Here is a 15,149-nt window from a genome sequence, read left to right on the forward strand (position 1 = left end):
ATTCTAATCTTTAATTTGAACTGCAGTTCCAAGAGGATTCTTAGAGTCTTGCAATTGCACTAATTCATGGAAAATGTGAAAAAACTTTTACTTCATTGTTACATAAATTTTCATATTTTGTACTTTAGAGACTTCTGTACATGATATTCTGAGGACATTTTTTGCTATAAAATAGGGTAAAAAAAACTGGGTTTGCCTATTTTGGGCTAAAATGCTTTCATGCCAAGGACTGTTTCTTTGTTCAGTTGATTCCTTCTAAGAATTGATCATCTACATGGAAGCACTTGAGGTGTGGCTAAAAGTACAAATTATACTGTGTTCTATATGCGAAAGATTACTGAAAAGGAGAAACTGAAGGTATCAAACAAATGCCATTGAGAATTGTATTATGTCTGAAGAACCCAAAGTGCAATTCAAAGAAGAGATTTTTTTTGTATGAAATGTACATTTGCTGACCTGCCTTGCCTGTTGGATTATATTGCAGTTTTGCCAGGAATCAGCTTTCTTCTCTTTCTTCTAATTCTTCTTCAATAGCAGGCTCAGTGGAAGAACTCTTGCAGCTACTGCTCCTGAAGTTTAATTTATGCCTTTTGAAATAGCTACAACTTGTGAAGCTCTGTCACTGGGGGAAATCAGATTGAAATTTTCTCTTGAACAGTTGGATTATTATTGTAACCACTTAAAAGGTGACAGGATCTTCACCTCAGCCATTTTTTTTCCCTGAGAAGTGTTGGAAATGTCACCCAGTTAAACCTCAGATCAGAGCGTCATTTAAAAACATGTCTCATTAAACACTCAGCTCTTGTTATGACCCTGATGGATTGGTTGATACCGAGTTTATGAAAAATGAAATGCATTACTTTTCTGAGAAGCTTTAACAATGTATTTTCCATTCTCATTTAGGATAGGAATGCCTGACACTTATTAAGCCGTTAGACTATGGCCTACTGCTCACCTAATTCAAAAGCAGGAGAATGAAGAAAAAAAGATGAGTGTGGAAAGTAGACTTTTCTTTTCTTTTCTTTTTTTTTTAACAAGTAGCATTTGTCATGCTTTGCAGACTTTTGAAGGCAATACCAACTATGACACGCCTGAGCTGCGGACTTTTGAACCGGTATCGACACGATTCATACGCGTCTACCCTGAGAGAGCCACACACGGGGGACTGGGGCTGAGAATGGAGCTGCTGGGCTGTGAACTTGAAGGTAATTGCTCTGCTAGAAATGAATGCACTTTATTATTTTCATAAATACATTCTCTACTTGGTCTGCTGCTGGAGACTGCTGTGTCTGCACAGGCAGCGCATTGGACTCTCGCTTCCATGACTGCCATTAGTGCTGATTCTTGGCCTATTCAGTTCCTCTCTGCAACATTTGAATGTGCCCAAGGCACAATTATTATTCTTTTTCCCGTTCCTTTGTTGAATCACAGTGATATTCTCCACATGGTTTTCCATTCCCTTAAGCAGCCTTATGATTATACTTTGGAGAATCATAGAGCTATTAGGAGAGAATAAAGACAGGAACTTAAATTTTATGTTACCATGATACAACCCTGGAGGAGATGTTTTCCGAGAATGCAGAGGGAGCTTTGCACTAAATATAGTAATTATGTCCCCCTATCCTTCAAAGGACCTGAAACTCACACCACAAACTATGGTGGGCAAAGATCACTTGACTGGACAGTGTCTGTGGTGCTACTTTTGGGGAGTAAAGGGGGCCTCTTTGTTCTTTACTAAGCTTTAATTTTGCAAGAGTATGTAGGAGATGAAAGACCAGGAAAAGCAAAGTTTAGACATTTGTCCTTGGACTGTGACATGAAGTCCACTTTGATTTTTGTTATATAAACATAATTATTTAAGTTCATAGATAACTAAAGATAACACTATGTGGATTTAACAAATTTGTCTGGTGCATGCTGGTACAGTGGTGAGGCTTATACACCACACAGCTTAAAAATACACAGAATAACAAACCATATTATTTGGGGTTTCATATGACACCTCTTCTAGAAGCAGCTGAACAGGCTCCCAAGATGAATGGAAACAACTGCTCTACCTCCATTTCTTTCTCACCATTTCTCTCCCAAGAGGGAAGTGTGGGAGGCATTTGCTGTGAGAACTGATGAGTTCTGTGTTGTTTTTTTTTAGTTTAGTGATTGAATAAGTATGATTTTACTTGGCCCGGAAAGTGGGGAGGTTGGAAATACTTCTTAGTTCCTGCAGGAAGTCCTCATTTCCTGTGGGAATACTTAGTTCCTGCAGACTATTGTGCTACTTGCTCAGAAAAAAAGAAAACCCAGCACCTGCCTTATGTAAACTCACAACCTGTGGGCAAAGCCCTTCAGTCACAGGGCCCCTGTAGCCATCCAGACATCCAGAATGAGTCTGTGGACCACCTCACAAGAATATATTGTCCAGTGAGATGGAGGAGTCTTTGCTTTTAGGCAAACTGAAACAGCAAGTACAATTCTTTTTTCCGCTGGGACGCATTTTTCACATTTTTCTTTCTGCTATGGTATACTTCTGGTGTATCCTCTCCTGTAGGTCACCCATGTACAGGTGAGGTCAATTCCCATTTGCCTGTGGGAGAAGCACAATAATGCTTAATGTTGTATAATTGCATCTTAAGGAGGGAGTTGAATGAAGTCACTTGAGATTTACTGAGCAAGAAAAGAGTTGAGATGAGAAAAGAAGCATGGAGGCTGGCACAGAAAGGAGTGGAAATCAGCTCTCCAGCAGTAATGATCAAGGGCAAGTTTTGTGTGCTTGAAGCATCCCAGGGGGGCATATATGAAATGATGGCAGAGATGTAGGCAAGCTTAAGGCTATACAGGGACACAAAGATCAAGATAAGAAACTTAACTGGATGTAGAAAGCTAGCGGGATCCCCCAGAGGGGTTTTTGTAGCAATGTGGGTAACAAATGTTCTGCATAATTCATAATAGGTACAGAACTGTTTCTTTAACTAGGGATAGATTGAAGCTGTAAAGCATAGGTCAGGGTCCTAAAGAGGCATGTTTTATCCCATAATATAGCTGCTTCAAAAACTACCACCTCTCCTGACATTGTCAAGCCAAGCAGCCGGTGTTTGTCATCTCCTGTGGCCAGTGGACACTGAGGGCAGTAGAAGGGAAAAGAAGAATCTGCAAAAGACATACATTATCACATGGCCTATAATGAGTGAAAAAGTTCGCTAATGAAAATAACAGTAAGTGAGAAGAGACGAAAGCCTGGATCACATTCCAGGAGTGCTTATCTTAAGCCAAGGAACTATACGTGCGGCATGAAACATAAACGTAGCACCAAGTCTCTGTGTTTTAGTTTTCCAGATGTAGTGTGCTTTGCAGATACTTGCCTATGTGTTTTCTGGCATCTTACACAAATCTAAAGCTTTTTAATGTAGTAACAAAGTTCAGACTTTTACTGGTTAGGAAGCAGCTACCAGAAAGTCATCACCAATGAGAAGCAGGCAGGTGGCCAGGAGGGATGACTGATATCACTGCTGTCTTATTTATTTATAACTTCAACAACAACAAAAAAAAAAGACAAAAAAACACCTTCCATGTGTCCTCACTGAGCACAAAGTGATTCCACATCACGCTGCCTTCCTGCTGCTGTTACCAGAACCATCCTCAGACATTTCCTCTCTTACATGTGCTCTGCAGAGAGGTTTCTTCAACAATGCATTGGATGCTAAAGAATTACCGCCTTGATCGTGCACCCCTCCTGCTCCTCTGCACAGGCTCACTTACTGGGACTTCAGAGAGCAATAATATTATGGGTCTACCCCACACACAACCCTCCAGGACTCTCATTCTGTCTTGCCAGGCTCTCACTATTCCTTGATAGGAAAAACAAGCACTTATCAGCCAGTGAATAGACAGTCTGGGGCTTTGCTGCCCAGCTCTGCTCAGCCCTTGAGCTCAGTGCAGGAGGCAGAACAGATGCTCCCCATTCCAGAGAAGTACTAAACAACCTGAAAAGTAGAGTTGCTTCAATCCTGAGACACAGCACATGGTGCTCATCAGGATGTTACTTCCAACTGCATTCTGGTTCTCCAGCACATGTTTTAACTGAACAACTGGATTTTGTTTCAGCTCCGACTGCTGTCCCTACCGTTGCTGAAGGCAAGCCTGTGGATGAGTGTGATGATGACCAGGCAAATTGTCACAGTGGCACAGGTGATGACTACCAACTGACAGGTGCAGAAACCATCCTCATTCCATTGCAGCTTCACTGTAGCTCATATCCATCACCAGCTTAATGTTTGTGATAATTTAACCACTCGGTATTAATGGACATTAGTATGCAGTTTGTATCGTCAGTGCTGTCAAAACATGGGCATCTGCCTTTTACATATGACAATACTTTTGATTGTTTCTTCAGCTATGTAATTTTTGAAGAAAATAATAGTGACTAGATGGAAGAGAGGGCAATTTTTTGAGCAGCAATTCTGTCTAATCAAATCTTCTAATCAAACTTTCACTTACTAAGAAAAAAAGCTGGACAATACTCTTGAGATTTATTGTCTGAGATTGAAGAATTTGAAATATTGCTTGGTTTACATACAGGCTTCCTAAAACTTAGCATAGGACTCAAATCTCTCCAAACCTCTCCCAGATAAAAACAAAACAGATTTGTTTCATCAGAGCATACTGCCACATACTCAAACTGTCAGAAATATTTCCATGAGCTTCCCTGCCTATACTCCATTACAACCACAGAGGGGCTGATGTTCTCCAGGCTGCCATCACCAACAGAAAAATAGGAGTGGGAGATGCAACATAGACTGCATCTGAAACAGGGGAAGCTTGCTAGGTTTCAGATCCTCACACTTCTGCACAGAATCATTAGTCCTTCTAAGACAGCTGACACTGCACCTCTATGTTTTTGATCTCTTCTTGGAGGTCACTTGTTCCACAGATCTCCGTGTCTGTTTGATTAGATCTATACATCTGCAGTAATTGAGCTTGTTTTTAGATGCAGCGACACAAGTTATTTCATCACTGCTCCCTGATGTGCTTGTCTAATAAATGTTTATTGCTTCTTATATCCATGACATAAAATAGCACTAAAATCTGGCAATAGCTGTCCAAGAGGACATTGGGTGAGCTTAGGTAAGATATTGGCTTGTTGGAATGAGCCAAGTAGAACATCAGGCAGCAGATACAAATGAAAGTGGAATTTCAATATCAAACCCTTTCTGAGCTTTGCCAATGTTTCCCGTAATTCTTGAGCGGAAAAGACAGTGCATGGTCACTGTCACTGCTTTTCAAATCAGTGTCCCAGATGAACCTTATTCTTTTTGAAAACAGCCGTGAAGGGAGTCTGATAAAATAGTCTGTATCGTGTTAAGGTAGCTCAGAAAGCTTTCAGTGTTGCTAAACAATGTCATTTATTTATTCATTATTCAGAAAAGAAAGAGGCAGGTCAGGAAACACTAGGGCTTCCTGCAGAGCCCTACATTGTCTTGCAAAACCCAGTAGGTAGAGACATATTACACAGAGAAAAGGCTCTGTCAGGGAAAGCAGACAGATCTTTGCAAGCACCTTCCATGTTCATAGCCTCCACACTTCAAGGAGCTCAGACCTTCATCCCACATGTCCCTTAGGGAACGTTTATTGAGCAGAAGAAAAACCTTCTGGCAGTTTCTGCAGGTTGTGCTTAGGGGGCAATTTATAATCTCCAAGACAAGGCAACAGCCACCAGCCTTCCTGAGCACCATCTCTTCTAGGGAACTGAATGTTTTTCAGTATTAATATTGAAAATTACTGCATTGCCCTCCTACAACAGACACTTAAGTATAATTTATTATTACAACACCTAGAAACCCTAGGCAGTGCATGCACAGTTGTTCTGGACATTGGAGAAATGCTGCATTGTACAGATGGTGTTACTTACAGCAGTAAAAGGCACAGAACTGATTTTACCAATGAATTAATTGTAAACATCCTTTTCCTCCTCCAAAATGCATAGAAGGCAAGTGTGTAAGTATTGTGGCCCATTAAGGATAGGAGGGCAGTGCAGAGGGGATTTCATGAGTGCCTTACCCTCTCTTACCCGTTCCCAGTGCACGCACCGCGTGCGACTGTGGAGTCGCTTCCCTACCAGCACTTGCACATATGTGAGTGCCACAGTGAAGCCTCCCTTGCAATTAACTGTAATTGTGCTGTAGGCCAAATTCCTTCCTGCTCTATTTGGACCCCATACAGAGCTACTCTATTTGTGTGGTTTATAGCATTTCCCATCAGATCATTCTCACAAACATAAAGCTGGTACAGCGTGGGCATTCATTCTCATTGGAAGTCATCATAGTCATCCTTTCTATAATGCTTTAAGCACTTGCTTGCTGGAGAAAAGAAAAGAGGAGCCATTGACTGGTAATCAGCACCCCACCGTGCATTTATAATTGTACTAATTTCCTTTTTGTTTCCTTATGAATATTAGGCTTGCTTTAAAAAGTCAAGTATTTTAAAAATATCAATTAGTAAGCCTAGGAGAGTGCCGTGACCCCACTCACCTCTTGTTTATCTGCATGAAGAAAAGGACAGAGGGGAAGTCCTTAATTCTTCCTTCATCTTGAGACAGTAGTGAAATCTACCTTAGACTATATCCTAAAGTCTGGCAATTTCCATGCCCCTCTCCTGTGAGCCAGTCTCATAGCACAGCTATGAAACAATATACAGGGAAGCCTCAGTTTTACCTCACATCCCTAATATGAGAAACAACAGGTCATGGGTAAATGAACAAAATAGTGACTTAGGAGGTGCCATAAAGACCAGTTGCTCTTTTCCTGTGTGAGCTTATCAGTGTCTATAATCCAAGGACGGTCACAGGGACATGTTGAGGGTGATTTAGTTGGTGTTTTCAAGGACTGCAAAGATATACAGCTTTATTTAATGAAGAGTTCTTGCGCTCTTTTTTGATAAAGGAAACCAGACTTTAATATGTTGTATTTTCACGCTTAAGATTGCATACTCAGTTACCTACATGTCTAATAAAGGCAGTAATATTTCAGGTTTATATATAGGTTATTCCTAATGACTGCTGTGTCCTTTGTTGTGTCACATGTATCATGATACGCATAATTTCTTTTCCAGGTGGGACCACAGTGCTGAACACAGAAAAGCCAACAGTAATTGACAATACATTACAACCAGGTAAAAAAAAAATTCTTATTAAAACCACAATAAATTCCATACCCAAATTTCATGCCAGAGACAAAATAATGAATTGCAGTACTTCCTGACTTACCATTCCTTAAACTCTCTGAAGTAAAGAAGCATCTGGTCTCTTAGCTCTGTACAGTAAATATTTTATTCCTTTCATCCACATGTAGATACAGCAGAGAACAAGATTTCCTTCTGCATCAGCAAATGCCAAGTGCTGACAAAATTAAACTAACTTAATCACACAGTGCACTGTTTCAATGTGGCATGTCAGTGACACAAAGTGTGTTTGCAAACTCCAGGAAAACAAAAACAGCCACACAGGCCTACTCACTATTTATATCCATGGTTTTACAAAACTAAGACAAGTAAAGTTGGCCAGTTTTCTCCACCAGGGAGCTGGCAATTTTACAATATTGTTTTCTAGCAAGTTTTCTTGAAATGGGGTTACATAAACTGCTACCATGAGCTTGAACAGGGAAAACCAAGTTGTCACTGGCAGCAGGTCCTTGTTACTTAATACAATGGCTAGCAGCTTTTAAATTCCTCAGTTTTCTGCTTCCTCAGCTTTCATACCATTCTTTAATATCCTGTACAATTTACTGGGAGTGGGGGAGAGGATGGATTTGGGCAGAAAACCCAAACTCCAAGAACCATAAGCACTGGTAAAAAATCCTTTGCATCAATAATTGTGGAGCAGTGAAGAGGTCAGTTTTCAGTTACTCCCTTTTCCTCCATTAAAGCACAGTCAGGCTCAGTCTTGCAAGTGATTTATTAACAGGGTGGGTAAGTGTTTATCATTGTTTCCTCAACCATGTGACACAATCCACTCTTGCTTCAAGTGAAAGAAAGGGACTAATAATGCAAAAAATTTCCTAAAGGACACTGATGGTGTTGATCTGATTAAGAGATAGAGCTGACTTAGCTCAGACGTTGTTCCCACTCTCAGCCCCTGCATTCAGATATTGCAGAGGCCAATGCTTTTACTCTCCTCAAAATTTGTCTCCAGGGTCACCCAACTGGCTAAGTCAGCATAACACTATTTTTACCTCTGCTCTGCTTTATGAGCAGAGGCGGATCATGGAGCACCAGTGCGATGGGAAATGCAGCAGCGAGCCAGTCCCTCCTCTCGGGACACCTCCCCACCCTCCTCTTCAGGCAGCGCTGCTGAAGGGCTGGGAGGCTGCTGCTGATCTCACAGTTTGCAAAGGGGCTGGGGATGCAGAGGAAGAAATTATTCTGTGCAGTGGATTTTAGAGCAAAGCATTTTAATCTTTATGTCTGAAATGATCTGTTAGGCTTCTGTTTTGATGAGATTAGGGATTTGTTGCAGTTTTTTAAACTATCTTCTTGCATTTAAATAAATTGCATATTTAGGAAGTGCCTCTGTGAGGTGCAGTTTCACTCCCTCCTGAGCAGTGCCAGCTGCTTGGCAGGTTGTGTTTAATCCCCTTGGCTTGGGCGGGACTCCCCAGTAACAGATTGACTGTTACTACCGGAGATTAAGATATCCTCATTTTCTCTCCTTACTTCCCTCCTGCACCACCTTTGCTTACTCCGTGATGTGCCAAGTTTTTTTCTCTATTAAAAGAGTTTCTGAGGCTCTGTTCAGAGCATGCCAATGTTACTTCCCTGCATTGTGCTGGTAGGAACCATTTCCTTCCGGGGAATAAGGGACGAGTTCACATCCCAAACTCCAGGCTCCCACATGGCAGCACATTACAAAGATCATAGATAGAGATCAGCCAGACGCTAATAAATAAGAATAAGGTTTCCAGAATTTCCAGTTTAAGACTTAAAGGTTTCCAGCTGCCTCATAATCCCTCACTGAAAACCAGCCAAAAAAACTCCCAAAAAGGGGCAGACAGACATTTCCCTCAGCACGGGGAAAGCCCTCCTGGCATGGGGGTGGTAGAGACGTTTTCCTCTGCTGAGGGGACCCAGCGAGGCACAGGGAGCAGGGCCGTGCAGCCGGGAGCGAGTCCGCTCCCTCAGCCGCAAATAACGCGGGTTAAAGTGCCCTTGAGGTTCCAGGGCTGCCGGGGGCCCTGCCCGCTGAGCATAAGTGCACTCTTTCAGCTCTCCTCAAGCTGAACAAGGCAGGAATTTAACACATCGAGGCCTGAGCCTTCAGCTTTGGCCTTAATTGCCTTCAAGGCCTGGTTTACCTTAAGGTGTTAATGTGCCATGAGGTAAATGATGAGCTCCAAGCCGAGGAGCTACTCCAGATGAGTTGCAGTTTTGCAGATCCAGAGGGCGATCCTGCATGAGCTGCATGGTGCCAGTGGTGCCCCAGCAGCTTGTGCCACGGTGACTGTGGGCAGAGCTGGACCAGCCCTCCCAGCAGCGCCTGCCATGGCACAGGCACTCTGCAGTCGGTGCCAGCACCACGTACTGCCGTCCCACTGCCTGCATTCCAGCCCGCAAATATCCTTAATCTTGTTATCCCAGACTAACATGCTTGTGTGTGTCAAAGCCTGAGATTATCCTATTCCAACCAGCTTTCATACACTATGGAAACAGTTAAGAGCAAATAGCTGGAAAGCCTGCGTGTATAAACAGGCTGTTCCATCAAGGAGCCTTTTACAGTTCATTTCAAGGGGACCGAATTGAAAGAAAATAAAAAACAATCCTGATTTCAAACTGCTAGAAGTGTTTAAAGGTTTGGGGTTTTTCTTTTTTTTTTTTTAAAGAGAGGATCTGCTTTCCTCCTCAAACTTAAAAAGATGGCTTTTACAAATCTGTCTGTCAAGATAAATACCTCAGTCCTCAGCCCTAAGACTTTCTAACATCTAGTCTTTTTGAACACATCTTTTTCAATTCTAAAGGACTATTTGAAATGCTTGTCTCTTAGCTATTTACATACAGAGCAAGCTGTTCATTTACATTGCGTGCTCTCAGTGTGTAATCTGAGTCCTTTGTAGAGCAGACTGTTCGGAGAAGTACCTTGTTTTTCACACATGTAATAGCTATTTCAGAAAAATATAACCAAAAAAATCCTGAAGTTAAAATCTCTGCTAAGAAATTATTTAAAGGTAGAATAGGTCTGATTCTCATTTATGCTTTTGGAGCAACTTTGTATCAGAAAAGGGATATTAAGGCTGTTAAATTATCCTTCACTATCATTTCAGGTAATTCTGTGCTGCCAGCATAAATGGTGTAAAAAGGCGAAATGCAAACACAAATCAGACCAAATATACTACTTTGAAGTGGTTCAAATTCTGTCTGTAATTTCCTATTTTAATGTTGATCTACCCTCTGGCAAGAGCATCTTAGAGAGCACTTTCATATCATCTTTAATGCCATCATGCTTCTTCTTGCCTCTTGTTGGAGGAGTTATAAAAATATGTCAGTCTGTGGGCCACGAAAGATTAATGGACTTGCAAAGAAACTCACTCAACTAGATTTTCAAATTACTTTCTTCATGTGCAGTAATGGCCCCAGCTGTGAGCAAGATGTGGTCAAAAAGTACAGCTGTTGGTTATTCTTTGAGAAGATAGATCTGTTTTAATTCAGTATCACGTACCCTACATTTTGAAAAAGGCATATGGGATTTCGTCACACCTCCCTCTCAGATTCTCATCTGAGCTGCTGCTATTTGATTACGTAATAGCTGGGGGGGGGGGTTGTGCTCTCAATACACACAAACTCAGGGATCAATCACCTGTTGGCAGGAGAATTATCCTAGCATGGGAATGCGCCAGCACTGCAGAGGGAGCCCAACAATTGCTACTCGTCCCTTGTTTCCTTCCTTCCACCAGAGCTGCCAAGCAATAGTTCAAGGACAAAGAAGAGGACACATTGCCTGTAGCTTGCTGTGAGCTACTGTATCAGCCCCCTGGGACCTTTAATAGAAGGGCTGAACTAGTCTGTCTTTTCTGGGGCAGATCCATTGTCCATACTGAACCACAATAAGCCTATCCTGATGCTACAAGTGTCCATTATTAATTGGCTAGCAGGCCTATTTTTCCTTTTTTATGGATCCCTGGGAGAAGCACTGGAAGAGACATAAGAATAGGCAATAAGAGATGGCATGTTTAAGAAGCCCATAAAATAAGAGCACTCTGAAATGCCTTGCCTTTGACCTTCAGTCCCATTGCTGTGGTTGTCTAAGGAATATAGTAAAACAATAACTTTTGAGAAAACAATAGGAACCTAGCAAGAAACAACTAACTGTGTGCAGGTTACTGGTCAAATTCTCCTCAGTTTCAGTGGATTCTACTTCTGCATGGACAACAAGTTCATTTTTATGCTATACCATGCTGTCTCTGAGTCTGAAGCCAAGGAACACAGGCATGGCCAAAGCATATCAGACTTAGGCTCTTTGCCAATTTCCTGGACTATATATTTCAAATGAAAGTGTAAGAAAGTATTTATTAGATGGAGCTGTGAAATTCAGCTCTGTTTTGAAACTCTCCGTCTGATCCCAGTGTTCAGAACTGTCATCAGAGCATGAAGTAAAAGGCTTTTGTCACTTCCTGCACTTTAGAATTAACAATTAAATTCTGGATGTTTTCCTTATCCATGTCAGTGTTCAGTTCTCTTTGAATTGTGTTCGATCTTTGCAGCATTCTAGGAGGCAAGTAGAATCACTCACATCATATGAGAATTTTTTTCCTTTGATCCACATTGGGCTTCAATGGATATCTAACATTACTTAGGCTGTGAAATGGAGAAACCAGAATATTGTTCTGTTCTGAGTCTCTGGATTCATACTCATTTACATACTTCTCCTATGTATTCTGCTATTTATTTTTATTCAGAGTTGGACAATATCAGTCCTGTCAATGTCTTTGTGCTACGTGCTCATTTATGCCGTGGGGTATCTTCAGATGGATGTGATCTATCTACCACTGTTCTCCTTTATTGTGGTTTGAATACTACACAGGCTATCACTACTTTGCATGATATAATCCTTCTTCAGGATTAATAAGATTAATTTTGTTCTACGTTTTCTAAAACCTTTTCTAAAGTTCTGTCTCATGGCTCTGATGTCAAAGCTATGCAATATAGCTCTCCCTAGGCCTCCTCGACAATGAAAGGCTATTTTTCACAATCTTAAAACTCTTTAATTCATTGCAATGTCACTCTGTTTCTTTTAAAAACCCCCTTGATTTTCAGATGTCCCCTTTTGGGCAAGATGTCTTTGATCATGGCCCCATTGTCTAGAAAAAAATACCTCGTATACTGAAGAAAGAGACATAATGGATTGCCTTTCTGCACTTGCATGTGCATAGATTGAGTTCTGCTTCTTCAACATTTTGAGCCCAAAGAGAGATTATTCACCACAATCTGCTTTTTTCCTAGAAAGGGCTAGGGTGCTCCAGGAAACATCTTTCCTCCACATTGAATTCCTGTGCCAGACATTATCTGTTGAATTCATTTGTTCCCAACTAGGATGCTGCATTCGTGACAATGTGGAGTAGACCCCTCTGGAGGCCAGCAGGAGAGAGGGGGGAGGCAGACGGGGTGGGGAGGATGAAAGAAAGGAGTGAAGAATGAGGGCTCAGTGCAGAGAGACACCACGGCACAGCAGAGGCACTGACAGGCGGAGCAGAGGGGCAGGAGCTGCCGTAGGCTCAGATGTCTCTGCTGACAGAGTGAAATTTTCTGGGGGCCAGAGGGGAGAGGGCACAGTGGCCATGATGCAGGAATCCAGTGAGTTGAGAAAAAAACTGTGTCTGGGAGCAAGGTCCTGCCAAACAAGGACACAGCAGGCAAGGAGAGAATGATAGATGAACCCTTTTTATATCCGCTCTGTCTCAACCTACTCACCTGAGGTTTTGTGTTAAAATTATTATTATAGTTTACTTTCCATTAAAATTTGGCTTGTGAGTTCAAAAGCCTTACCAGTCTTCCCTGGCAGCTCAGTACGTGGAGGAGGTCTTTGCCTCTTCAGACTGGAAGAGCTCCACCTGAAAAGTCTGGCCAACTGCAGGTCTCAACACACTTCCCATATTTCTCATTATTTTCCCACAATAAACAAGCACATTCTAAGGGTTGCATTATCTTTCCTGGCTTTTTTTATTAATAATGGGCAAGAAACACAATTCTTCCCCCAGAGCCGATATTGATGGAGGCATAGAGTCCTTTGTTCTTAGTTCATACTTGCACAAAGCATCTCATTAAAGTAAACCGAAGTTATTCCTTTAATAAGGCATGAGTCGTGCCTGAGAAAATACTCCAAGATTTGGTCACATTGCTGTTGGTAGGGTATTACTCTACTGGGAGTTGTCACTGCCCAAGGTGAGATAAAAGTTCATGCCAATGGGGTAGGAACCAAATGCTCAAAAGATTTCAAACTGCTTCTGAAAATAAGAAATGCAAAGGATTTTTTATGCTATCTTTCTATAATCTTTCCATTGACATTCCAAGTTCTATTGAAGAAAATAAGCTACTATGTATTAAACCTTTGGGCAGAATTGAAAAGAAGCTGAAAACAAGATATGATCTCATCCTGACCATAATACCAGACTTCCCTTATTTTATGCAGAGCTTGTTTTGAAGCTTATTTTGAGTTTATTTGGCAATCAGCCACATTTGTCCCTTTTCCCTCTCAATTTGTCCATTTCAATGCTGCCATCTTGTGGGCCCACTTAACTGTCTGGAAGATGCCGAAAAAAGTTCCTTATTGAAGCCAAGAACTATAGGCTTCACCAGAATGTCCTGCCAAGGACATTCCATTAATGTTTCTGGTTGTTCTTACTTTTGTCCAAATCTCGTTATGAGTCGCAAATTGTGGCACCATTACGGTGCAAAGAGATACTGACAACCAGAAAATACATCTGATAAGTAAGCCAGAGCTTTCTTTATGAGTCTTATATGCTGCAATGTGGTTATCAGATAATGTGGGCAAATCAGAAGAATTAATCTAACCACAGGAAAAAAAAATCCCATCATATGGGTCACAAAAAGACAAGAAGCAACGACATCTTTTACAAAAAATAATGATTTTTTATCTGTTTCCCAGGCGGGCATTTCTTGCTGTGGCTTCTCAGAGTTTCAGGAAGGAATGGTTCTGTTAATGGTCAAATGTGTGCATTTGTTTTGAAGTACAAAATCTGAATTATGCAATTAATAGTCACATTTCATCCCCCCTTTTCCATCTTCCCTTGCAGAGCAGCCAATATACAACTGTGGCTTTGGCTGGGGATCCCAAAAGACTTTGTGTGACTGGGAGCATGATAACCAGGTGGATTTAAGGTGGGCAATCCTGACCAGCAAAACTGGGCCCATTCAAGACCACACAGGTAATCATGAGTTCATGATGTAGCTGTTTTGCACAGGATGAGATTGTTTTGTTTAATACCAGTGTCTTCCAAAAATCACAGGAGAGTGAATTATACCTAAAATACATAAAGTCACAAAGATGGTTCTCTAGTAAACCTAATCCATTATAGATAATCACAAGTGACTGTAATTGTCTATCTTTTTGGGGAATAAAGATTGCTTCTTGTCAGGAACTGAAGATATTCCCTTCCCCTGACCTGCCTCTGGGTAATCAGCACCTGGGGTAGAAAAATATCTGAATGACCAAATATTTTGCCACTATCACTGACCAACTAATACAGTCAGTCAGTTAATGACCTTACATTATTCCTGTTTGTAGTTACAGGGACTACCCACCACAGAAAAGTATTGTGTGTAAGTGAAATTTCCCAGATGGGTGCGTTATCACACCCCTCTCCTTTCCAGCAGGAGTTGGAGATTATAGCCATCCTCTACTCACAAACAGTTTTTCAAGAAATATCACCCTGGGGAATTGATTGGTTTGTTGTGTAGTAACTAACTCATAGCTCAGCATAATTAGGCAATAAATTTGCTGCAGGCTAGTGGAGAAGGGAGGACAGTGTGTGACCTGCACAGCCTCTCACTTTAGTGTTCTTGCTTGCATACGTGCAGATTAATCAAATGGGTTGAGATGAATCCCCCTTCCCACTTCTGCTACCCTTTGCTTAATGAGAATGACAAGGAAATTA

General features: G+C 41.5%; 1 protein-coding gene across 2 annotated transcripts in view; it reads left to right on the forward strand.

Moving 5' to 3' along the window:
• The window catches only part of NRP1 (neuropilin 1), a 113,595-nt gene that overhangs the window by 87,948 nt on the left and 10,498 nt on the right, over nt 1-15,149 (forward strand). Inside the window, exons 11-14 of one of the 2 annotated variants that reach the window (XM_066315150.1) lie at nt 1,061-1,205; nt 4,099-4,203; nt 7,102-7,161; nt 14,289-14,420. In XM_066315150.1, coding sequence (XP_066171247.1) covers nt 1,061-1,205; nt 4,099-4,203; nt 7,102-7,161; nt 14,289-14,420 — 442 coding nt within the window. The remainder of the gene's footprint in view (nt 1-1,060; nt 1,206-4,098; nt 4,204-7,101; nt 7,162-14,288; nt 14,421-15,149) is intronic. The other variant, XM_066315157.1, reaches the window with a different exon arrangement.

Source organism: Sylvia atricapilla, chromosome 1 (assembly GCF_009819655.1).
Source record: "Sylvia atricapilla isolate bSylAtr1 chromosome 1, bSylAtr1.pri, whole genome shotgun sequence".
Taxonomy (NCBI): domain Eukaryota; kingdom Metazoa; phylum Chordata; class Aves; order Passeriformes; family Sylviidae; genus Sylvia; species Sylvia atricapilla.